Consider the following 25173-nt stretch of genomic DNA (forward strand, 5'->3'; position numbering starts at 1 on the left):
CATGTGAGCTCAGCACTGCCATTTGCTGCACTTCACTTTGGAGAATCTGTGGAGGGGGGGATCCTACTCCATACATATCCTGCACTGGAAACCAGCTCAAATGTGGCTCATGAGATTGTGCCTCCCTGAGGTGACCCAGGATGAACCTGCTGTAGGCAGTGGAGTTAATGGCAAGATCCTGGAAATGAAGGAGGGTGCTCTTACAGCCCTCCCTCCACTTTTACAGTGTAAACAGACACTTTCAGGCATCCTATAAAAATGCAATGGCTAGTATTGCCCCCAGTAAACTCATGAGTACCAGAGATTCACAAGTGCACTGTTAGGTCCTTTTTCAATAGTCTTACAATGCTGCTACATTTTGTCAGCCTGTTACACCATAGCACTGAATTCAGCATTGTAACTGAAGACATCTCTGCCATTGTATCTGTAGATCTATTAACTTAGGGCAATTACTCTGCAGAGAGGTGACTATTCCTTTATGGAAATTATTGAATTTTTGTACTGCAAACACTGTGTCAATAACAAAATGCCAGTAAGAGAGCACAATGTACCTGCATCATTCAGAAGTGTATTTTTTTTTTTTATGACTATATTGTCTACCAGATAATTAAGGTTTGGAAATTAGACATCAATTTTTCATCATATTTAAATTTACTCTTCAAGGAAAATTAAAAACACGAGCTAGTAATTACTGGCTGGGCTGAACAGGAGGGAGACGGGGAAGAGGAGGTGAAAAGGAATGTAAATGACGGTCACCGATATGTCTTCTTGGAGTTTGCTGACCTTTAGAAGAACTCCCAACTGATTAGTAACCTTAAACATTGATAAATTAGACAATATTCACTGAACCCATTCTCATTTTTTATTTAGTAGAGACTTCCAGCTTTGTTCAGTAGTATGACTTCGGCTCTTTACATACACGTAACACTGAGTGTCTCTCCAAGGATCAGATTCAAGTTCTAGCTATTACCTTATGTCTCAATTTTTGGCTTTTTAGCCTGTTGGTGTACTGCATTGTGCTTCACAAACCTACAATAGTAGAAAGCTCCTCCAACACTCAGGTCAGGGTAGGCAACAAAAGAAAATGGATGTTTGTTTTTCATCTACACACCATTTCAGTTTTGATTAAAAGCTGGTATTAAACACCAGTATTACTCTATCAGAGAAAGGATTGAGAAAAAATTTTGGGCATCATTTTCGTTACAGTTCCTGTATTTGTCATAGCTCTGAAACAAAAGTCAGAGGATGTCCAGAACCTGATTAAGGACAGAGACACTTGCCTCACCTGCAACTTTTACATCCACTGCCAAAATAGGGATGGCTTACAATGTTACAATGCTCTGTAGATATCTGCTCTACCAGCTCCACTGGTTTTCTTCAGAGCTTTGTACAGCCTTTGCCACAGCTCAAGGATTCTGCCCTTGAAAAATGTTCATTCTTTACAAAAGAGAACTCTGGTCTTCCTGCATTTTCTATGTCTATCTTTTACCATTCTTGAATGAAATTGAAGTGCAGTTCTTAGAGAGCACATAGCTTCTGCTAAACCTCTCAGAAACAGGCATGCAACTGCTCATGAAATCCACTGGAGATATGTCTCAGAGTCTGAGGGGAAAACATGACCTCCTGACAATTACTAGCAGGCAAGAAACCATTGCAGAGAAAGCAACTTGTTTTTTGGGGAGCTAACTCTCTCCTTTAAAAATGGTGACTACAGCTTGCCAGGAATAGGACAAAACACACAAAAACCCCTTGAGTACCTATTATTTATGGACTAGATGAGGAAAAGTTTTCATTTGGTCTGAAAATCTTCATAACTTTAATGGTTCAATGTAAAATATCCATTTGAATCTCCTTTTTTCCAGATTTTTAGTTTCTTGGGCTTGTTGATACTATTAGCATTTGGCAGCCTAGCATCTCTTGTTATCCCCTAATCCAAAAACATCCAGTCCTCAGTAAACACTAGGGTTCAAGGGAATGCCTACTGGATACATGTGGTTGCATGAGTTTCCTTTGATCTCCTGCAGTACGTGAAACTGAAGTAGCACCTGTTTGCAGGAAATAATTCTGTTTCGTAAAACCCTGTACATGGACTTCCCTTGTAACTTCATATCACACAGGAGCAATAATAATGGAAGTTTGCCTGTCCAGGTTTCATAACAATCTACTGAACTTGTAAGAGAGACGCTGAAGAGCAGCAAGGCACTTTGGAAAGAATACGAGTACTAAAGCAGTATCTGAAGAATGCTGTCACCTTGGGCATCTTCCTCCTTGCCTGTTTTGCCTCCACTGCTCATGATGCATTCTTTACAAATTCAGCCTTTTCAGCCCACTATTTGTAAGCACTGCTTTAGTCTTTACTTCTCTTTGAGAATAACATAGCTTTGGTCATGTAGCCTCCTTCATTTATTGTCCCAACAGTAGTGGCAATAGGGTTTGCATATTGAAGTAATCGCCATGCATTAAGATACTTCACACAAACAGCAAAAACAGCTGCAGAGCTTAAGGAAGACAAACCAACCCTTGGCAGCTGGAGAGAAGAGGAATTTGGAGAAGATCCCCTGTAAATCTGAACAGATCCAAGTCACACACAAATGATCTGTACTGACTCTGCATGACAACATCCCACTGGCACATAGGATCTGATATTTAAGCATGTGAATTTGCTGTTTAATCCACTGTAATGACAAATTACTTATGTGTATCTTAACAAAGACATGATAGGCATAAGGCTGTGCTGGGCATAAGCTTCCACATGTAGAGGACCTAGACAGGCAATACTTCACCTGTATTGTCCAGATGCCCAGGAATGCTTGCAAAGAAGTAACAGCACACATAAAAATGACATCCTGGAAGAGGAAAGATGGCACAAACAGAAACTTAAGGTAAGAGAAATATTTATTTAAATTTGCACAATTACGAGCTTATACCGAACAAAGTCAATCAAGAAATAATAGTAAGTGCAGTAAAACAAGGAAATATTGATGACTTTTCCCATCAGAAAACATTAAGAAGCCATGCCTGTGCATCACGGGTTTTCTTTTTTGTTTGGTTTTTTTTTTTTTTGGTTTTTTCTTGTTTTGTTTTTTGTTTTTTACAATAACTTTATCTTTTTTTTTTTCAGCGCACATACTGTACATATCACATCTTAGCTGCTAGGTTCATTATTCCTGAAGGCTTCATCCTTTTACTCAAACATCTGCTAAGTTCTGCAGTAAGCAATCAAACACATTTGTGCAGTTCCAAATATGATTAGGTAAATCTGCTGCATCTGGTCAAGCGTTGGACTCTCAAAGCTTCGGAAGACCCTGTAAGAACTCCTAGTTGATTTTAGATCTTGACATCATTATGTACAGCATTACAATGTGTCACTTTACACTAACCTAAACATTCTGCACAAGGATGCCAGACAGACAAATAGCCAGAAGATTTGGACCTAACCTCATACAAAGGTTTACACATCTGAGCTTGTCTTGAGTCCCATAAATTTCACTCTGATTCAGGTAACCGAGTTCATCACATATCTGCACTTCAGATAGACAAAAACAACCTAATTTTAGTTTTAATTTTGAACAATTTTTGGTCTAAAGGTCTATTTCTGTGTAGGAAAATTCTTTATCCAGAAACTGCTTGTGAGAGATAGCTGTTGGTGTCACAGTTCCTGAAGGCACTGTGGATCCACTGAGCAACAGACATGGCCATTCTGAAGGATGAAAAAACAGAAAGAGGAATTGAAACAATTTGCATTTTGTACAAAACAAGTAAATTTAACAAGTTCAGCTGTTTGCAAATACCCATCAGATTTGAATGTACACACTTGTAAAACACAAAACATGTACAGACTTGGATCAGATTCATGACATTGTGCTCATGTCCTTATGTTGCCCAAAGGAACAGGCTATTATGATTCCTCTAATTGCTTGGCTTGTTGAGGTCTGTGTCCCAGAGCTACAACAGTCAAACTGAAAGAAACTGGGATCAGTGGAGGGAATGCTCCCAACATAAAGGTATCGGGCATCTGCTCAAATACATAAAGCTGTTGAACAAGACAGGGCACTAGGGAGTTTCATTCAGATCAGGCAGAAGGGACTCTGGGTTTTATTTATCCCTGAAAGCTTCAACTTCATGCATCCTGGCTGTAACACCAGCAAACATTAATCCATGAACTTTTTCCAAATAGTCCAGACATTCTTATTAGGATACTAAGGGCACTTAAGGGAACAGATTGCCTATGGACATCATTAAAACACTGGAGAAATAATTTCTGCATCTCTACTACTTATTTTCTTAAGTCTGATTCTTACAATGCAAATAAAAACTGAGTATTATTTATAAATTAGTCCAAATACATTAAACTGACTAAACTGACAGGACTTTAATTAAAGACCAAGGTCTGAATAATTCAAGCATTTTCTTTCACTCCTTCTGTTACAGGAGGTTACGATCCTACTCTCCCCCTTCTTTACTTGTGATTAGAAATGTTTTTGTGGCTCAGTCTGCATTAGCTGATACCCAGGTTTCTAAATTCTTTAAGGATTTGTGTAAACCTGTTTTGCTATCGCTTGTTTAGAGAGGCTTAGACTAGAGTTTTGACCTTCCATGAGATGCTTTACAAGAGAAGAGAGGGGTGACACAGGATGAATGAGAAGGAGCACTATACAAACTGGGCACACCACTACCCTGATCCAGAGGGAGCAGGCTGCTTGCATGCAGAACTGCAATATTAAAATGCTGGCAATATGAGCAGATAGCGTATTTCAAAATGAACACTGCTCTGTAAAGAGAATTGAGTAAGATTTGGCTTGCTTAGGGATGAAGTGGTACCTCTACTTTGCTAGGCAGAGTCACACCTGAGTCATTAAAATTATGGAGTTTGGCAGAGTATGTGTTTTAATCCTCACTATGTTCACAAGGCAGCAATGGATTTGGTTAGTCTGTGTACATGTTTGCACTGAATACCAATTAGTCAACCCTTAAGGTTCAGTCTTTGCTTAACACAAAAGGCCAGATGGGAGCAGCACTTAGGTGGCCACGATCAGAACTGATACATGCCTTCTGCATTGCCACTGATTAGCAGTACAGCAAGAGCATATTTCCCACCACTGAGTCTCAAAGGTGCTTTAGGGAAGAACCACACAAAAAGATTGTTTTTACAGATGGGGAACCAGATGCATAAGAACTGTAGCAAAAAGTCACTTCTAGCATTGGAGCTGGTATATACCACCAGCTACAGACCCCAGAAGTACAGGTTTCTGCCTGTAAGCCTGCTTCAACATCCTCTGGGCAGCGTGGCTTTCTAACCATTAGCTAGTCTGTCAGACTACAGCATTTTCTTCTAACCACTGACCCATTCTGACATCAAGACAAATGCTGAAACTTACTTGGTGCATACCACTGCCCTTGAGAAAGGACTCTGCCTCGACAGCAGCACCTGTTGCACACAGTATTGCATCAGGCAAAGTGGAGGAAGGAAGTGATGCTTGACAGCTTCTGCTGCCTGATCACACAGAATTCTCACAGAAGGAGGTGCTGAAGATAGACTATTTTTTATGAGCACCTTTTCAAAGTAGTTAATTGTACCATGTATTGGAGTCTGGGAAGCATCTTGCTTGGGAAAAATATAGAATGAAGTCCAAAATCAACTGTGAATTTCAGTAATAATTAAAGAACTCTGCATGAATCCTGCTATCTCTCTCTCCTTGGCTACTGTGTTAACACATATTGTCACTCTTCAGTACCGGATGGCAGAAAACACAATTCACTTTATGGTCTTATTTTGAATAGAAACACTTACGTTAAGCCCTTTTTTCTTTTCATTCTCAAAAAGAGATGCCAGAGTTCACATATGCCCAGAGCTATTAATTTTTCTCCTCAGACAATAATTTCTTTGACTACAAAACCAGTAAATGTTCTAAACACGTTGATTAATTTTAAAGTACAAAAGCTATGTAACCATATAACTAGTCCTTTTATTCTGAAAACAATTACTATTCTCAAAAAGCAATTCAAGCAGTTCCACTAACACTACAGGATCACACTGAACAAATTTCTTGTGTGAAGTCTAGGCTTACATAGCCATATTTGCATGTTTCCAAGATAGCACGGAGCTTGGAGCTCCATGTTTAAACATGAATTCAGCTATCCTGGTGGAAAAGCGAAGTCCAGTACCGTGCCCACGGCACTCTGCAGCGTGGGCTGTTGTCCTGTTTCTGACCTGCTCGCACATCACACCATGCTTCTACCACATGCAAGAGTACAGTTAACTAAGCTGAACACTTTTACTGTCATCTCTGCTGCTTTAAAACAAGTGTAGACACCAACTGTTCACTGACTGGACTTAGTACTTTAATATTTATGTGCCACAGAACAAGCTGGGAAGAAGCATCTCAGCTTCATCTTTATAACCTCTATTACCTTGCACTGGCAGAGGGTGCACTCTGTGCCATGCTTAATCCAAGAAGATCCAGTGAAGCGAATGACATCGGTTTCATCCAGACATGTTTTAGTGATGTCATTGCGAATGGTGTCTGCTTGGCAGGGGTCAGTGACACAGCGTGGGCAGCACTCATTCTCGGGGAGGACACTGAATTCACAGTCCACCTCTGGGCATGGCAAGGGCCAGCAGTCAACTTCTCCTTGCTGTTTTCAGAAAGAGCAAGATATTATTATTAGCTCTTATTTTGTTTCTCACCCATTCCTCTGAATCAGCACCATGTTTCCTAGCTGGCTATTTTTTCCCAACTGGTCCTGTTCAGAATTCAGCACAGAAAACACTGATATTCACTGACTGTGGGACACACAGCAGATCAGGTGTTTTTTTCTGCATGCCATTCAGGAAGTATATTAGATTTAACTTATATCAGTACACTCTCCATCAAGCTGCAGCTGAAAATTCTCCATAGAAGTTATGTAACACAGGATATAGGCCTGTCCTTGTGACACCCTACTTCTGCAAGTGACAGAAGTTGTAACATGACTCCACAAAAGTGTGCCAAAATCTTCAGTTTCACCCAGTTCTTACTCGCAATTTGAACTGTTGGCTTGCCATAGAAAGCCCTCAAATTTATCTTTGCCATGGTTACAAATGTATTGGCTGGATTAAGGATGTTGAGCTACCAGCAGCCCAATGTAACAGGGAACACCAGCACATTTGCAGTGAGAGGACCTCCAACCACTCACCATCCACTTAGGATATTATGCAGAATACCTGAAGTTCCAAACTTTATCACACCTTCTGCATGGTGGGTGTAGTACAGTCAGGGTAAGAAAAGGTCCGAGCAGAGATTTGTGTTAGGCCAGCATATCCTTAGGGGAAGTTACTGTATGCCTGAACACAAATCTCAAGATGTTTAATGAATCGTATCAGTTACTAGAAGCTGGAATCACCCTCCCTTCACTCTGGACAAGGGCCAATGCTGCAGATCTACTGGCCAAAGAAAAGACTTCACAGAAGTTATTAATGCACTTTTTTTTTTTTTTTTTGGAGCAGCTCCATCTCTGATCCCCAATTTATTCAGCTAATTTGAGCACAGATTGAATAGTTTGGACTTAAGGGAGGGCAAAAAGCACAGCATTTGGTCCTAGGAAATCAGTTTATTCATGAAAAATGTACCTAAGACTTTGAGAATGAGGAGTTCACTATCTCCAGAGCAGAAGCTGAAAAAAAAATCACAGACACTTGTCATAGCTCCAAATTTCCTTCACTTGTTGCAGAAAGTATTGTGAAGTTAGTCTTTTAAAAAACTCTCATCTGGGTCAATTTTCTTCTTTTTGAATTGCAGGATGGTAAGAATTAAAGTAATCTTTTAACCCAGTCACTGATCTTGATACTTCGATCTATTTTTTGCATTGATGGACAGTACAAGGAGTAGACAATACTTTGTCACCCAAAAAAATCCATGACCACTGAAAGAAAGCAGGCTTTTGATACAGAAGTAGGATCTTGAAAAAAAAAGAAACATCTATTGATGTGATCTCATGATCTTTTGAAATCTGAAGTTGTAGGTTGGGTTTTTTTCATTTTTAAGACATTTAATAAAGCACATGGTAATCTATTCCATTGGATTTTAGCACTGAAAGCACAGTCTACAGAAATGAGTTTCTGGCTGTTACTCATGATACACTGACAAACCAAAGCTGCTACATGGACTAGCCTTTATATTTTGAGATAATCTGTGATAAAAGCTAGTTGTTTTATCTTGGGATTTTCTCCATCACAGAAACTTCCTGAGCAGCATTATGCAGAATAGTTTTTGCTTAGACTCCGAAATACATGCCTAGGAAAAAGATGACAAGCGTGAACAGATGTAGGTTTTTTTCAAATCTCATTTCACTGTTTAGAAAAATGCACAAAGTCTTATTATTTTTCTGTTACTCAAAATGTCTGAATGAATAAATAAGTTTTAGTTTACCAGCATCCTTGAAATTATCAGCTGTGATAATAAATACATATTTAGAATTTCCCTATAGAGCTTCATCAGTCTCTGAATAAGTGAACACGAGTGTTGCTGTGTAGGTGCCATATCCAAATGACCTCCACTCTGCTGAAACCACCTTCATGATTAAATAATTTATATGATGTCTATTGCATCAAAACACATTTTTGACAGGAACTTGACAATACTGACAAAAATCCACGAAAACCCGATTTTGATTATACAGGTTCTTCAGGGGAAATTTGGTGGATGCTAATGCATGAAAATGAAACTATTCAGAGATCAGAATATCTCATACCGATTTTCCCTCCTGTCTCTGCTGCTGTAATCAGGAACCTTACCAGACAGCGGCACTGCTGACAGTTCTGTATCCAGGAATCACCACTGTTATAGGAAAGCTCCCCACTCTGATGTAAACATTGACTGCTGAGCCTCGGGTCACACTCAGGACAGCAAAAGAGGTCAACGGTGGGATTTTGGCAGTCACAGACCATTCGCCGGCACATCACATATCCATTCTATTTTTAGAAGAGAGACATACAGCAGTGGCAGAAATTCGCACAACTACAGCCATATTCCAGCCAAAATTTTATTTTTTACCATGATTCTAAGCCATTAGCAGCTCACAAGTTTTCCACTACACAGTATCTTTGTCAAAATACAATTCAAACCAAGCCAGAAACCCCAATACACACTCAGTAACTACCATAAAGTTCCCCTACTTCTACATCCTTCATTCAACCAATTTCCAGGCAGCTCTCCCCTGACGTGGTGAAACCCAAAGGTGTTCTTCCCAAGGGTTAGATTTTAATGGATTGCACTAAGTTTGTAATTCTCATATAGATGCTTGATGAATCTTGCTTTAAACTTCATTGAATATCCCAGTTTCATAGACTGGAGAGTGTCAAGGAAGACCATCCCCTCTGTTCTCTAATTATTCGCATAGGAAGATGATAGGTGATCTGAAACTAAACCAAGTACGCGACAGTCGAGCTGCTGAAATGTTCAGGATACCGTCAGCAGTGTTTTGGGCCTTCATTCCCCATCAGCATTTAGCTTGGGACCAAACTTCCCACAGCAAACATTTGAGAAAGTTAAACTGAATTATTCTGCAGACAGAGAAACTACTTCTATTTATAGCCATCTGCTAGAGATACTGGTCTCAGTCTCCAACCCCAATAGATGTCTAGACAGTTTATTTGCATGAAAAAGCTGTTACTCCCACCCAGAGACCACAGGTGGCATCTCTGCTAACAAAACAGTACTATCATCCTTCTCCCAGTACCATATAATAAACTTCCAACGAATGTTCTGCTCATGCAGGTTGGAGAGAGAAGCTATCTCCAATGTAATATAATGTAATATCTCTCCCATGTAATATATGATTTTATTTCTGTAGTTCCACACATGCACCTGAGAAGGCCGCTAAACCAGGAATTTCACTTGAATCCTGACACTCTGCCCTTCATCCCTACCACCACCTTGCAGAAGCAGCTACTTCCATTTGTACTGACCTGGCAAGAGCAGACAGAGCATCGGTCATTCTCCAGCACCCAAATCTGACCATTGTGCTTGATTTTGCCTTCATGGATACAGTCTCCTGTGCAGTTCTTGCCATGGGGACATCGACAGTCATACCCACCATCCAAGTTAAAGCAAACAGTGTCATTGGCACAGCTATGCCTTCCAGTTCCACATTCATCAATGTCTGCAAAAACATGCCATGTAATGCTTTTAGACCACATTCAATTAACAAAAATCTTCTTGTGGCAGTCAATATAAATGATTCCTGGCCATTAAGGCCTTCAGCTGAAAATTAATTTGTACTTCACCAGCATGGGGAGAAATAACTCAAAAATTCACAAAAAATATTTTACAAGTCACATCAGCTTTTTTAGGTCATGTTTTAACCTGATATTTTGAGTTTTTCTATACATATTTCTAAGTGAATGCTTTTGAGTACGGTAGATAGAATGAAGAAACCACAAGAAACATGAGAGCAAGAATAATTCTCAGCTCCCCTAAAGAACCTTAGTTTGCGGCAACCATTCATGAGACATGTTCTGTGAAACAAGAGCAACTTCAGAATCTTGTTCTTAAAATATTTTGCTGACTCTGTCTAGCACATTTGAGTTCACTTGATGAGAATTTAATGAAAAAGGTGATGTCTGACCTGCAAGCTCATTTAAGCAAGCGCACCATGCTTTAAATTTCATCCTTTATTAGAATGTGAAAACTAGAATATTTTAAATATTGAAGTTGCAGTGTCAGCTATAGCCCTTGTGTCTAGAATAGAAAATAAAGAAAAAAAATTCACATCTCCATTGAATAAAAATAAATTACTTCAAAACAGTTATATCTCAAAGAATTAAAAAGTATTTTAAAGGCCTACCTCATCAAGGTACATACAATTATTTTGCAAAGGCAAGCTAGCAGCACACACTACCTTCTACCCAAATAGTCTTTATTTAGCTTTTTCAGCTGTTCAGATGGAGAAAAATTATCGTGGAAAGAAGCTTCAAAGGGGAATGAAGTAAATGGATATATGCAATAAAAAGCAGAAAACAGAGCAAAAACTAGAACTATGGTGATTGTAAATATCGATACATTGAGTTCAACTCTAAATACAATTTATCAACAGTACGGCCCAAGTTCTTGATTAAAGTTCATTAAAAAGTAATGTTGTTATAATTAAATGTCCACCAGAGGAGTGAGATAAAATAAGCAATATGGTCATGAATATATCTTTCACCACCAGCACAAAAACCTAATAAGTAAAACACTCAGCTTTGGGTTCAACAATGGAAATGAAACCTCCAATCCACCTCAAGCACATTCAGTTTAAAGCAAAATAATTCAATTATCATTTCAATTTCAAGTGTGGCTATGGTCAAAAACCCAAAAAAAGTAAACAAGTTGCTAACATGAATATGAATTGGGATGAAAAAAAGCAGGGAAATGATTAGAATTCCATTGTACAAATCAGCAGCATTGTGTGTTTCCTTCAAATACTGTGTGCAATAACAGTGGCATCATCTTAATAAGAATTGCAAAATTACTAGGGCTTATGTGAAGATTGAGGGAAATATCATTTGAGAAGAAATGAAAAAAATGGATTCCTCATCCTAAAATAACATCAGCAAGAAGGGATATAACCAAAAAAATAATGAATACTCCAAATAAGACATGTTGAGAGCTTTTTTCTCCATATTGCCTAACACACAAGACAGGGGACAGTCAGTGGAACTGAAAGACAACAAATTCAAGCCTGATAAAAGGAAATAACTTTCCATACAATGCATAAACAAACTATGACACTCACTGCTGCAGAATCCTAAGAGGCAAAAAACAATCACATAGCCAAAAGCGTATAAAGTTAGCAAGAATATTCAATTTGCAATGCTAACAGATTTTGGGAGAGAGATTACATTTCATGCATTAGGGCCCATGGTAGGCTTATTTACATATCAGATAATCCAGAACAGGAGAATCATCTCAGATCTCTACATCTTCTACCTCACTGCCTTCTGAAGCATCTGGAGGCAGTCACTGCTGTAACAGGGCAGAGGATAACTGGGACCATGAACCAAATTCAGTGTGGCTGTTTGCATGGACCTGAACAGCTGAAACATCACAGGCACATCAGACAGGGAAACCCACCCCAACAGTCAGGATACATAACCAGTGGAACAGATGGCTCTGCAGAGGCTGTCCAGACTCTAAACTTGAAGGTTTGTAGAGGAGTAGCTAACAGGAGTGGTTTGAGTGACTCCAGTTTGGGCAGAGCAGAGGGATGGAAGAGCTGCTCTCTCCTTCCTACATTTTCTCTTAAATCAAACCTGAAAGTAATAGAATCTGGCAATTTAAAATTAAGGTATAGCTGGTTTTAAGTTATGCAATAACAAGAACAGACACAAATTGTATTTAAATGTAATGATTTGGGTTAACAGCAGGATTCTCTTTATTAACGAAGTAATTTTTAATAAATTACTTTCTGAAACTTGTATTCATTTGTTTAGAACATTCTTTTGTACAAAACTTTTACACAGCTCTTATAAATTAATAATGTCACTTCTCAGCAACCTGGATACTTAAGAGAAGGCAGACATAATTAATGAGATAACTGGACAAAGTTCAGCTGTCATGTAAATAAGAAAGGTTTCCTTTAAACAACAAATGTTGATCCTATAAACATTGACTCTGCATTCGGCACATATATACAAGCCTATTTCACAATTTTCCCATGAGAAAGAGGCTTCTGAGGTTTATTTTTCAACACAGTCCCAGTAACTGAAAATAATGGAGGTTTCATCATTGACTCTGGTATTGAGCCGAGCTTATTTGGCATTAAAAACTTCTGGAAATTCCCAACCTTGTTTTTTTCAGTTGTTTGATTCATGAAAATAAATGTTCTGGATAGGGCAATTTAAATATTCCTAGTCACAGCAGGAACTATTTACATTTTGATTCTAACCTAATCAGAAACAGCAGTGTGTTTATGATGCAGCAAGAGAAACACCAGCTTTTCATGCATGGAACTCTCATCTGCATTATTCATCCACATCAAACTTCAGGCATTATCAGCAAAGAACTTGCACACCAATCATCCCTACCAAGCAAAACTTCGTCTGTTTTTTTTTTACTTTAGACTTTTAATCGATGGTGCATTATGTTACAGAAATTGTGTTTACAGCCATAACCAGCTATGGACAAGGGATACTGGGCCCTGCATCTTTTGTGTTTGAAAGGGAAGATGGTAGGATTACAGGTTGCATACTCCAGTACATACAGCCACAAAGCCATTTTATTACTGCTCCCATATAGTTAGCAAAACACACAAATAAACAACCCCCACCCCCTCCCAAATAAAACAAAACAAAAAAACCCCAGAAGAGCCCCCCGCATACCATGCAAAAACAAATAGTTCACTTCAGGCTATTTACAACACACTGCTTAAGAACCAAGCAGCTTGAATATTATGACATTAGAACATTATTCCCAAAAGACTTGGAAGTTTGCCTCAATAAAAAAACCAGAAATGAAATGTAACTAGTTATCTAGTGCTAAACTGAGAATTAGCTCTTATTTATCTAACCTACATGAAAAATTACTGCAGCTTTGATCTGTCACATTTTTAAGGATTTTGCTTTTCTTACCATCATCTCTAGGTACAACTGAATGTTGCAATAACAAAGGAATACCATGGGAAAGAAGTAGTGATACATGTTACAGAAAACGAGGAGTTAATTGTATCTCAAATAATTTCCTGCCTACACTAGAAAAATACCCGACTAAAGCCATACAATAGGGTGACAGTAGTCAGAATGACTAAACTCCATTTGCAGTATTTGCAAGACTGCAGAGACAGAAAACTCCATAAAAATGGGAATTTCAATTGCTCCAGGTTGCGACCCAAAGTTGTATTTAAGAGATTTTGGAAGAGGTAGTCAAAGAAACCTAGAGGGACAAAGCACCATTTCACTTGGCCCTAAGCAGCAAGCAGCCTCTGATTCAGAATGTCTCTACAGAGCAACTACCCTGCATTGGTGACCAACAGCGACCACAAGTTCAATATCCTTGAAGGAATTTAAAAGGCTGCAAAAAAACCCCCTCTGTGGTAGTGCTTAGATTCAAAGAGGCTATTATGTTAAAATGATGGAGATTTAAATATGAACTAAAACTAGCAACCAAAAGGATAACATTTTCAGATAGAAAGAGGATTGTTTAAAGATACCATATCACAGATTCATATTCAAAGTATACTATACTAATAAAAAGTATTTTTAAAAAGGATAGATTTCATATACTCTTAATACTTTTATTCATGACCTTCCTTGCTCAATACATACTCTTACAAGAACTATGTGCCATGGAAGAAAAGTGGTCATTGACTCACAGATTAAAAAGAATTATATTCATTAATAAATAATTATTTATCCCTGTAATGAAAGGGATAAAAGGGGATAATTATTGTGAAATAAAGGGCAGTAAAAATGGTCAGGTTGTCACAATGGAGAGTTGTCCCACGGAAGTTCTGCAAGAATCTGTGCCAGAATGTGATCTGCCCAATAACTTAGTCACGTGGAGAAATGGATGAACAGTGTGATGATAAGGCTGTTGATAATAAAGTATAAAACCCAGATATTAAAAGTGAAATATAGAAGCACTCTGTGATGTTGACTGAGCAAACAATAATATGTCAGATGAGATTCATTTGAAAAGTGCCTGGGGAAGTAGCCATTGAAAAATCAAATCAGTCTTTTGGATGTATTCTGGAAAAAGATCTTGGAACTACTATGGATAGCTCTAAGAAAGAAAGCTGAATTGTACAGACAAAAACCTCACAAATAGCAGATGCAAAAAATCACAATGAACTCACAAGGAAAATAAACAAGGCACAATTAGAAAACAAAAGAATTGTGCACACCTTGCTAGGAAGTGACAAAAGGCTCAGAGACCCACTGATACAGCTGATGGAAAGTTGCAGCTATCTGTCCTCTGATGAACTATCCAGACTTACATGCAGGAGATTATCATAAAGCCCTAAAGGGTCTGCCTGAGACCAGAATCATTCTGATATTGGTTAGACTCTCATTTTTGTAAAGAAAAGATGAACATTTGTATCACTGAGAAATATTGGCAGAGATGGTTTGGGAGGGTAGACAGTTCCTTTGCTCTGAAGTTTCTCCCTTACCTTTGCTCTGAGGAATAGCATTAGCTCAGCAAGGTGAAAGTACCAGGATACCTGAGTACTTTTTGCTTAAGGCAAGAAAGGAAGGAGTGCATTTGCTAGGGAGCCCAGGCTCATCTGAGCAGAAAGTTTTATTTCTGTTATTTTCTGTCCTGAGTAAATCTATTGACTGGTGTAACTATTCTTCAAAGAGCAAGTGAATTGTGACTAATTTATTTGTGAGTTCATGTAAGCCACCTGTGAGAGTGCTTACCAGATGTGGAAGATGAAGAGCTGAGACTTCAGATGTTGGTAACATCAGCTTGACAGAAATGTTGTCTCCCTATACAGTAAATGTGTTCAAATTGCTGTCTTATAAAATACAGTGGTCAAGTTTCTGTTTTATCAGGCCTTTTATAAAAGATGAGAAACTCTGAAAATTTTGTATTCTTGCCACACTTCAGAATATTTAAATATTAATGTGTCTCCATATCTGCCTTCTGTTTGGTGATGCTTAAGTTGGGTTCCCAAATTCAGTATTGAAGGCTTAATGCCTATAGCTCTACTTGGGACAGATAGATGGAAAAGAGAAAGAAGTCACTTTATTTGCTGACCTTTAACGATCATGAATAAGAGCAAAAGGATTTTGATGGAGTTTTGTGAGTGCTACTAAGGTTTACTGCTGAAGAGCAGTGATTTCGTATTTCCTGTTTCCCTTAAGTGCTATCAAAAACAAAGCTTCTGAGAAACCTAAGTGTAGGACTCCAAACTGACAGCGGTTTTTCAACTGCAAGAAATTTAATATACTAGTTAAAATACTGAATGTACTGTGAGATAAATTGAGATACCCTGACAGCCAGCAATTCCTCTACCTTCCAGACCCAGAGCAATGGATGCTGGAGTGACTGTTTTGGACTTTGCTCAGTCAGGAAGGCTGGGGAGCATACCGAGGCTTGTAATATGCCTCCATCCCTCACTATCCTGGATTGTTGAAAACAGTGCTCGAGTAGAGCTTCAGCCTCTGTGCTGTCAGGCACACTGCTCTGTCACACACAGAAGAAAGCGATTCTAATTCTGGAGGCAGGATGGCAGAAGAAAAATACAAGATACTTCAGAACAGAAAACCCAAATGGAAGTTCACATATGGATAAACCCTTACAACCAAAAACGATTCTTTTATGAATTGGGCATTCTGGATTGATCTATCCAAACCTTTCATTTGCATCTGTCTCATTTAAAGAATGTAGTACCTGCTGAGAGTGAAGATACATTGATCTCATATTCTATACTAACAACAGCTGGTACCTGACAGATTCTCTTGGTAAGTCCTAAGGGGCTGCCTTAATTAGGTGAGCCATTCTTTGAATGTGGATGTGTGCCAAATGTCCAACAACTGATGAGGTATAACCTGCACTGTTCTGGTACGAACCAATACAGCCTCCCTCTACCACTGATTATGGAAGCTTTTAGACTTTGCAAAGGACAAATTCAAAGGAATCAGGATGTTACACAGAACTGCAGGGCAAACATTAATGGGGCCTGAACTTTCTTATTTTAGGATTTTGCCCTCAGTTGTTCTAGTTTTTTTACTGCAGTGAAGCCTGAGGATGCAATATCTACTCCCTTAGCCCAGCTCGCTTTATGAAATAGTACGTAAGAGACAACCTTCAGCACCAATAAGACTGTTTAAAGAAACTATAAAGAAAAGCTGTCAGGGGGCAAAGAGGAAGATACTAGTTAATATACCATGCTGAATGCTATATTTACATATATAAAATTTAAGACTTCCCAAAGCCATACAATTCTCAAGGACTACATGGCTGACATTTCCCTTTTCTGGAAATACAATGAGGCAGAACATAATTCTACTTCCAAGGGAAAAACAGCAAGTGCTGCTAAGAGGTTGAAGCCCTACAGCTGCATTTCCCACAATTTCTGTCAGTAATTTTTATAGACACCACAGGTCTACCTAGGGGTATAATGTGAATCAAAACTATTAGCAAAGGAATCTCTAGGTCTTCCATTGCCTGTAGGTACAATAAAATGGGATTATGAATTTTTGCATTCAAGTACATTAGTCAAAATACTCAATAGTCTCAGTTGTGCCAAAGAAGCAGTAGTAGCCAAGGTCAATAGATGTGTAAAATAGGCAATTCAGTAACTATTATTTCATTATCAAGCACTGAAAAAGTCTGGTGCTACCAAGGAGCCCACCTCTAGCTAGGAATATTTAGTATTATGTCCTAAAGGGACTTTTCCTGCAAAAGGGGTAGGTGCAGTTTTGGAATTCTGTTGAAATAAGGTTTTTAAGGACATGCTCCTGTGCCTCTGTGATTTTAACAGAGGTGTTTCCACATGGATTTTTAAAATTGGAGGCTTTGCTGAAGGAAACAAAGAACTGATTACACTGATCACTGAAATGCTCTGTGTAGTACTATCAGCACATGTCCAGGGGACACAAACAGACCCAGATTTGAGGAAGACCAAGTAGAACAATCAAGAAAGAAAATTTAAATCCACACTTCCTTGTCTTTTACAGGTGTTTTCAACTGAAAGAAGGAACTTACTTCAAAGCAACTAAAACTTACAAAAGATGAGTCAAGTCAAGCCTATTATGTACTCTATATAAGACACTACTTTGAAGTAGTTTGCACTGTTCCTTCTACAGCTCTGCAAGCTGAAGCACTTGTACAAGCCAGAAAGTTTCAGAGGATAGAGTTGAAAGTGAGAATTGGAGAACTGTGATTTGAAATTTGAGATTAGTATAGCCTGGAAGCTGCTGCTCCATTAAAGTGACTGTCTAAAAGACCATCCACCAACAGCTCAATCTAATCACATCTAACCAGGGGTTACTGAAGAACTGTCACAAGCAATCCATTTTCTTTTGTCTTTAAACTCAGTAGGGAAATGTCTTACAGTGGAAAGGTCTGACAGCAGAGAAGATTGCTTCTGCAATCATCTTCTTGCTTCTGCACTACTGTATTGTGCTACTGCAAGTTCAACTTTCCACACTGCAATGGATTTTAGGTTGTCTCTCCACACCCTTTCTGGTTTTATTTTTATCTGAGACAACATGTCACAAGCTTCCATCCAATAAAAAGTGATGTAGTAAGACTAACCAAATACCTAGCCTTCCTCCCCATCCAGGCCAGGCTGGATGGGGTCCTGAGCAACCTCGTCTAGGGGGATGTGTCCCTGCCCAAGGGGGTTGGAACTACATGATCTTTAAGGTACCTTCCAATCCAAGCCATTCTATGATTCTACGACCTCAGGTTGCTAAGGATTCCAAAGTTTGGAGCTGCAATCAATCAAACTGAAAGTGTTCCACTGTTAGTGACTAGGGCTATCAGCAGTGAAGATAGTTTCCCGGCACTTGTGATTTAATTCTAATTACTTGTTATCCTCTGAGTATGTTTAATAAAGAGCTGCTGGTTCTTTGCAGAAAAGGTCAAAACAGTCTAATAATTGCCACTTCTGTATACATATAGCAATCCCCATATTTCTTTTCCCTTGGCTTTTCACTTGTTTAGAAATTGCTGCTTAATTGCTACTTGTTTCCACACATCTTAACACAGACACTTTTGTATCATGTATCTCTCTTGAGACAGCATGTGCCAAACCATGGTCTTCAACCCCGAGATAAGTGTTACACTGACACTGAAGATAAAACTTGGGATACTGAGAATATTTCCATAAATGCCTGGCTGTAGTATTTATTACCCATGCCATGAGCGACAGAAGTGCAATGTTATAATCAGAGGGATCACGACTTATTCTTTGCACCTTCCTCTCCTAACTCCTGGCCAGCTAACACTGACATTTAGTCAGTTCTTGACAAAGAAAGCTCGACTTACGAAAGCAGGGTTGCCTCAAATTGCTGATTCCTCCTGGGAATACAGGCTTTCAGCTGTGATGAAAATGTGTTGAAATAAAGTATTGATGATGGGTATACCAGAAAGGTCATTCTCACTCCTGGAGAACCGTCTGTGTGTCTGCCTTAGAGAAATTAATTCAATTGCTTCCCTTTGGGACCGATGCAGCCCACCAAGGTGAGTTTAAACAGCAATAAGAAAGCTTACACTGTGAGCACTGAATATTTCAGCACTCAGAGAAAGAAGGGAGAACGGGTGATAATTTTGCCCTGAGAAGTCCATGGCAAAAAAAGACTGGGTTATTCTGTTATTTAAGAGCAGCAGCATGAAATACCATTAAGAGCTAAATAACATTAATTACTGAGAGATCTGCTTCAGAAAATAACTGTGTTCTTATTAATCTGCTGTTCCCTCTAACATCATTCATAAACACAGAAAACCTTTCCATCTCCTTGTCCCCCTTTTCACTCTCTTGTCCCCTACACCTTGCCGCAGCCCTACGTCCACTGAGCTTCCTAGTTTGTAATGTATGTCTGCAAACTACAGCCTTCTAGAAGCAGTTAGCCATTATACAGGAGAAACACCACAGTATTAACCAAGGTAAAGGCAGGGGTCTCAGGGATGTATAATCATTTTTTTCAATGGGAAATATTTTTATCATGAACTATTTCAGTGTACGAGGAAAACCAAATGGAGGAAATGAGGTCTGGATTGAGGCCCATTTCTATATACAAAGAATCTGACATATAAACAGGTTACCCTGGAGTGACAGATTACTGTGCATGCTATCAGCCCATGGGAAATCACCTATGCAAGGGACAAGCACAGAAGCAGATGTAGGGCCAGAGAAACTGCATTTTAATCAACATGCCTGATTTTACATATTATGTTAGTGAAACACAGAAATGCTCCACTAATGCTCCACATTATAGGTATATTCGTACTTTATATTCTTCTGCCTTTGTTGATGATGCTTATTTAGACTACAATTCTTTTGGATCAAGGTTTAAATTTCACTGCAGTGTTCAAGACAATGCATGACCAGTACAATCTGAAACACTAGATATTTTCTAGACATTTTCATGTGAGCCATAACAATACCCCACCTTTTTTAGACACTGACCTTCACAGGACTCTCCACTTGGTGAAAACATCCCATTGTCATGGTAGCCATCTCTGCACTCACAGTGGTACCAACCAGGCAGGTTAATGCAGTTAGCACGGCTGTCGCACTGAACAAAGCCATCTGAGCACTCATCAATGTCTGTTTATTTAGAACAACAAAATAGAAGAAAATTCACACAGAGGAAATTGCTATATTCATCCAATGAAAGAACAATGTCTCTGGTATTGCTGGGTTTCACAGAATTATTTGCATTACTGACACTTGAATTTGCAGAATTACTTGCAGTGAAGTTTTGAACTGTTTCCATAAAAGTACCTGGCTAATGATTTTGGGCCTAACAGCAGCAGAGGTTCTGCTAATCCCAATTCACTGCCTACATAGTAACAACTCATTTTGTCACAATACATGACAGGTAATCTGACATCTGTGGTAGGCTGCCCGTAATATGAAGAAAAGAATTAGGTCCCAATTCATATAATAAGATGTTAACTCTTTGAGTAGTGCAGGCTGCCTGTTAAAACAAAGATTTTTTTTTCTACGGGTACATCAAAACATTAAATACGGACTCTGGACCTTGCTTATGCTCTTGGGGACACCAATTTTAGGTTAGAAGGGCTGCCCTATCCTGTGGAGTTCCTGTTGACTTATACCAGCACCTCTGACTCTCAATGTAACTGACTGCAGGCTCCTCTCTAACCATCAAAGAAGACGACTGGGTTTCCAAACAAATGCTTAAATCACGAGGTAGAAACACAACACATGCTCCTTCTCCTGGAAATTCCTTTGGGAAGTGTGTCTCTTAAATGAACAACATGCACTGACTAAACTTTACAATAACAATGGATTTTTTTGACACACTCATTAGATCCAAAATCCACCAAAGCAGGTTCTAAAGAGACCTGAACTCAGGGACTTAGCAGAGATGCAGAGAAGTTTGTGACATGTTCATTTCCAAGTGCCTTCAGGTACACAGTAAGCTGTACTAAAGAATAGGTCCCAGAGTATGAGTGCTGTTAACAGTTAGGGAATACCAGGAGTATGGAGCTAAACGGGTAAAACTGAGCTCTTTCCTATCAGATTCACTGCCTTATCACGGTGTTTTACACCAGAAGTAGCATACATATCTGAGCATCAAGCTGACAGAGAGGTGCCTATAGAACCAGCACAAAGGGAGGCACAAAATGTGCAAACTGCCTTCAGAAACAAAAAGCTCTAATCACCCTCCTCCATGGGTTTGAACAACTAATAAACTCTCAGTGTACTGGCCACTTCGGCCAAAGCAAGGATTTAACCTTTCTTTAAAGGTTGAATCTTCAAAACTAAGAACTGTAACAAATTAGGACTCAAAACTCCTAAAGTACGTCAGCAGTTGATCTAGTTTCCTCTGGGACGCAGATATGAAGAAGAGGTGTGATGTGACCACTGAGATACATGTGAAATATGTCAAAATTCTGCCCACAGTCCCTGTTACCTCCCATTTATGCCATTTGCTATTTTCATAGGAGAAAGTGTAAACTGGCTAAAAAAATAAATTGTGAGCTACAATAAGGTAACAAATCTCTTTTCTGAGAATAATGTGTGCCTAGATAGACATACTCTTATCTAGTATTTTGTAAAACCTATTCAAACACAAACTTTAAAAAACCCGAGACTTCCTTGTCCATTGAGAACACTTTGTTTTACATATGAAGTAATAAAAATATTAGTATGTGGGGAACACCTGCATAAACTACAAGGTATAGCACAGTCACCCACATTTGGTTTTGAGTTGTGTTTTTCTTATACATGAAAGGGGGATGTGCTCTGGGTATTTTATTTACATGACAAATAGATTTTTTTGTAATTTCTTTAGAATTACTGTACAACTGTATCATGAGTGTTTTGGTTTTTAAAAGCTTTACAGATTCTTGACAAAATCTCATTAGAAATTTTTACTATGATGCATCAGTCTGATTTTCTATCAACAGTCTCTCTAAACAGGCACACCTGATGTACATTACCAGTATTTACAATGATAAAAATTACCAATACTGGAATATTGCAGCAAGCGTACATTTTGTGGCTTTGTGCACCACAAATTAAGTCGTAAGTCTCTATTGGTTTAAAACAGAATTTTCAACTCCACTGTGAATTCCAAGATAATCATCTCAGTAGTCATGCTGCAGGACGGAGAAATGCCAAACCTTTACAATCTTCCACTGCTCAGTGTGTTTCTTTCTAAATCAGTATAAACTCTGGCCTTTTTCTTGTGAGCAGCCAGGAGCCAGTGGGACCTCAGAGCTGTTTGAGAGATCAGAGGAAGATCAATGAAAATTATGTTACAGTAGTGAGAAAAGATTGGCTTGCAGTCCGTGTCTTATCTACTGCTATTCACTCAGAAAGTCACAGATTACTCAAGAAAAAGGAAAAGAAGAAAGGACTGCAGGCTGGAAGTTCCCTAACCACTGGGGAATATGCTGCCTGGCAGCCAGCTCACCAGGCAGAACAGAAGTGACCGCACTAAGTGCTTGGGATCACCTGGTTAGTACTACATAACTTGTTGGGGTTGGCGAAAGCTACGTACCCCAGAGAACCAATAGTGCATGTAAACCCAGAGGCTGAGAGAGAAGAGCTGTTGTTAAGACTTGATATTAATCTTCATACTGGCTACTTAATAACATTGCATTAAGACACTGGATAGCACATACTTCTTTGGGAAAGGGGAATGTATTTATTGGTGATGAGCTGGAGAAATGAGTGTTATTTAGGTCAAAGTAACAGACATGAATTAAAGAAAGCCTGTGTTCCTCTCTCCAGAAAAAATTATTAGTTAATCTGTAAGCCTTATAAGTGTAAGTGCAGTATCACAGGCAGAAGTGGAATGCATTCAGATGAACTCATTGATTATTCAGGAAAAACAAGCCGTGAATGTCACATCAGTATTGGTAAAGTGACAACAAAAGCAGCCTCTCTCTATTTGTAAACTAGCTTATGAATCTATAACACAGAAAGTATTACTTGGGATGAAATGCTTTATCCAATGTTAATAAACAAAGAAATACATTCTTCTGGTTTTGTTATGACTGCATGCAAAGTTGGAGTTATTTAAGAAAGCCTCCCATCACAAGCATGTATGGAAGCATGCTGCAGGTCTTGAAGAATGTCCTACTCCCTACAGGTTGTTTGCCATTGCATTGGAACCATTGCTGCATCCATGCAGAATAACCAATTACTCCTTTCAGGATTTTGCAGCAAACAAAAGAAATCCAAAACAATTCTCCTCACCACTAACTTTTTAGACCAATGATATCTTAAGCGCATGCCAGTGGGTTTCAGAATATAGATGTTCTTTATGCACAGAATTTTGTTCTCATTCTCACAGCTAATGCTGATCAGTAATTCTAGTAATGTGCTCTGTAATGGGACAAAATATGACTGTCCCAACTCTGTTAAACAAGAAAATGCAGCAGAAATGTGTCTTACAGAGCAAAAACACTGATTTCATGGAAAAATTTCCTGACATTTGGATAAAAAGACTTCTGTTTTCAAAGAGGCATAGCATGGGTCAGGAAGGGCTGCAAAAGTATCTACAACTGAAATTATCTTATTAGTATGGGTAAAGAAGTCAGAAATAATTTTCCCCTGTCCTATGGTGAAACCTTCTCTGATGAATCATCTTGCAGCTGCTCAGTCAGAGGTGTGAGCTGACAAGAGAAGAAAAACTGATTGAAGTTTTGCTTGGCCAGTGGCTATGGTATATCAGTGGGCTATATGAAATACTAACAGTGATAATGAAGTCGTGTTTGATGGAAAAGCATGGAAAATGAAATATTACTCTATAGAAGAAAGTTAGCAAAAGGCTTTATATTTTCACTTACGAAAAAAATTTAAACAAAATGTTTAAGTACTAGATAAGGAAGGATGTCTATTTTCCAATAGCAAGTGATGACTTTTTTAAGCAGAACAGAAGAGACACCTTATTCTGACTCTTCAAGTTCTGGTCTTTAACTGGTTATAAAGAGGTGTGGAAGAGTGAAGGGAAAGAATTAAAAAATAAAGGCAACATCCCCAGCTTCCATAGGAAGTAAAACAGCATCCTATACCATGTGTGATAGGCCAGAGGAAATGGTCTCATCCTGGTCCTGCCCTTACTTATGACAGGACTACCAGTGGCTACCACAGAGGTAGCCTTCTCCCCTTTTTCCTTTTCAAATAAAGAGCACAATTGCACATACCAAATCTGCCATCCCACTGATGCAAGTCACCAGGTTTGAAACAGAAGTCATTGGAAGTAACCTTCATCCCAAACTGGAGACCAGCTACACAGTTGTACCACAGCACTTCATTACTACCTGCTCTGGCTGTGCTTCCACCCTATGACATTTTGCACAGCAGCAGATTTGTGATTTGGGCTTTTGAAACACTGCAGCTGGAGAAAACACACACACCTGTGAGACTGGTGAGCCCACAGAACACCACGAACACGTGAACTCTCTCTACCCTATGTAATTCATGCACACACTCCTGGCAATACTGCACATACCCGCTTGCCACAAAACAGGGTAACTGATTATTACATGCTTATGTTGCACTTGATTTGGTTTTCAAATACTCAGGTTTTCTCCTGTGCATTTGTCTTAAACTCAAACCAGTCAGCCTTCTTATTTCCGTATTTTGTTACCCATTTTTCAACTCAATTTTTTTTTCTTTTTTTTTTGCTGAGGCCTCACTCTAATAAAGTAGACACACAATCAGAGGCATTTTGAAAGTAAGAGCTGTGTACGCCTAGCTTCCCTTGACATGAAAAAACCACGCTCTCCCAAATACCTTCTTTATACCTCAGAATCCCTCATTTCCTTAACCGTGGCAACAATTTTAGCTATTATACCCCTTTCTCTCGGGAACATAGAGAAGACTCTTTTCCCTGAAGAGTAAAATAAGATCATTAACAAATTACCCACTGGTGCAAAAGAAAAAAAAGGAGAATTAGCTGTCTGATTCATATTATTAGAGAATTTCTGTATAATAAGAATTTTTGAAGACTGAAAGTGGTATAAAACTGCCAATTAGAAAGATAGCAGCTCTCTTTCATCC

The 25173-nt window shown here is 38.8% G+C and overlaps 1 protein-coding gene across 1 annotated transcript in view; it reads right to left on the reverse strand.

Annotated features, from left to right (window-relative positions):
• Window positions 1-2877: 2877 nt before the first annotated feature.
• The window catches only part of NELL2 (neural EGFL like 2), a 120801-nt gene continuing 98505 nt past the window's right edge, over window positions 2878-25173 (reverse strand). The window contains exons 14-18 of the mRNA XM_017733156.1: window positions 20098-20238; window positions 9947-10140; window positions 8774-8950; window positions 6412-6636; window positions 2878-3700 (exon numbers count right to left, since the gene is read on the reverse strand). Of these exons, the coding sequence (XP_017588645.1) occupies window positions 3650-3700; window positions 6412-6636; window positions 8774-8950; window positions 9947-10140; window positions 20098-20238 (788 nt within the window). The 3' untranslated portion in view covers window positions 2878-3649. The remainder of the gene's footprint in view (window positions 3701-6411; window positions 6637-8773; window positions 8951-9946; window positions 10141-20097; window positions 20239-25173) is intronic.

The sequence above is a fragment of the Corvus brachyrhynchos genome, unplaced genomic scaffold, assembly GCF_000691975.1.
Source record: "Corvus brachyrhynchos isolate BGI_N302 unplaced genomic scaffold, ASM69197v1 scaffold32, whole genome shotgun sequence".
In the NCBI taxonomy this organism is placed as follows: Eukaryota; Metazoa; Chordata; class Aves; order Passeriformes; family Corvidae; genus Corvus; species Corvus brachyrhynchos.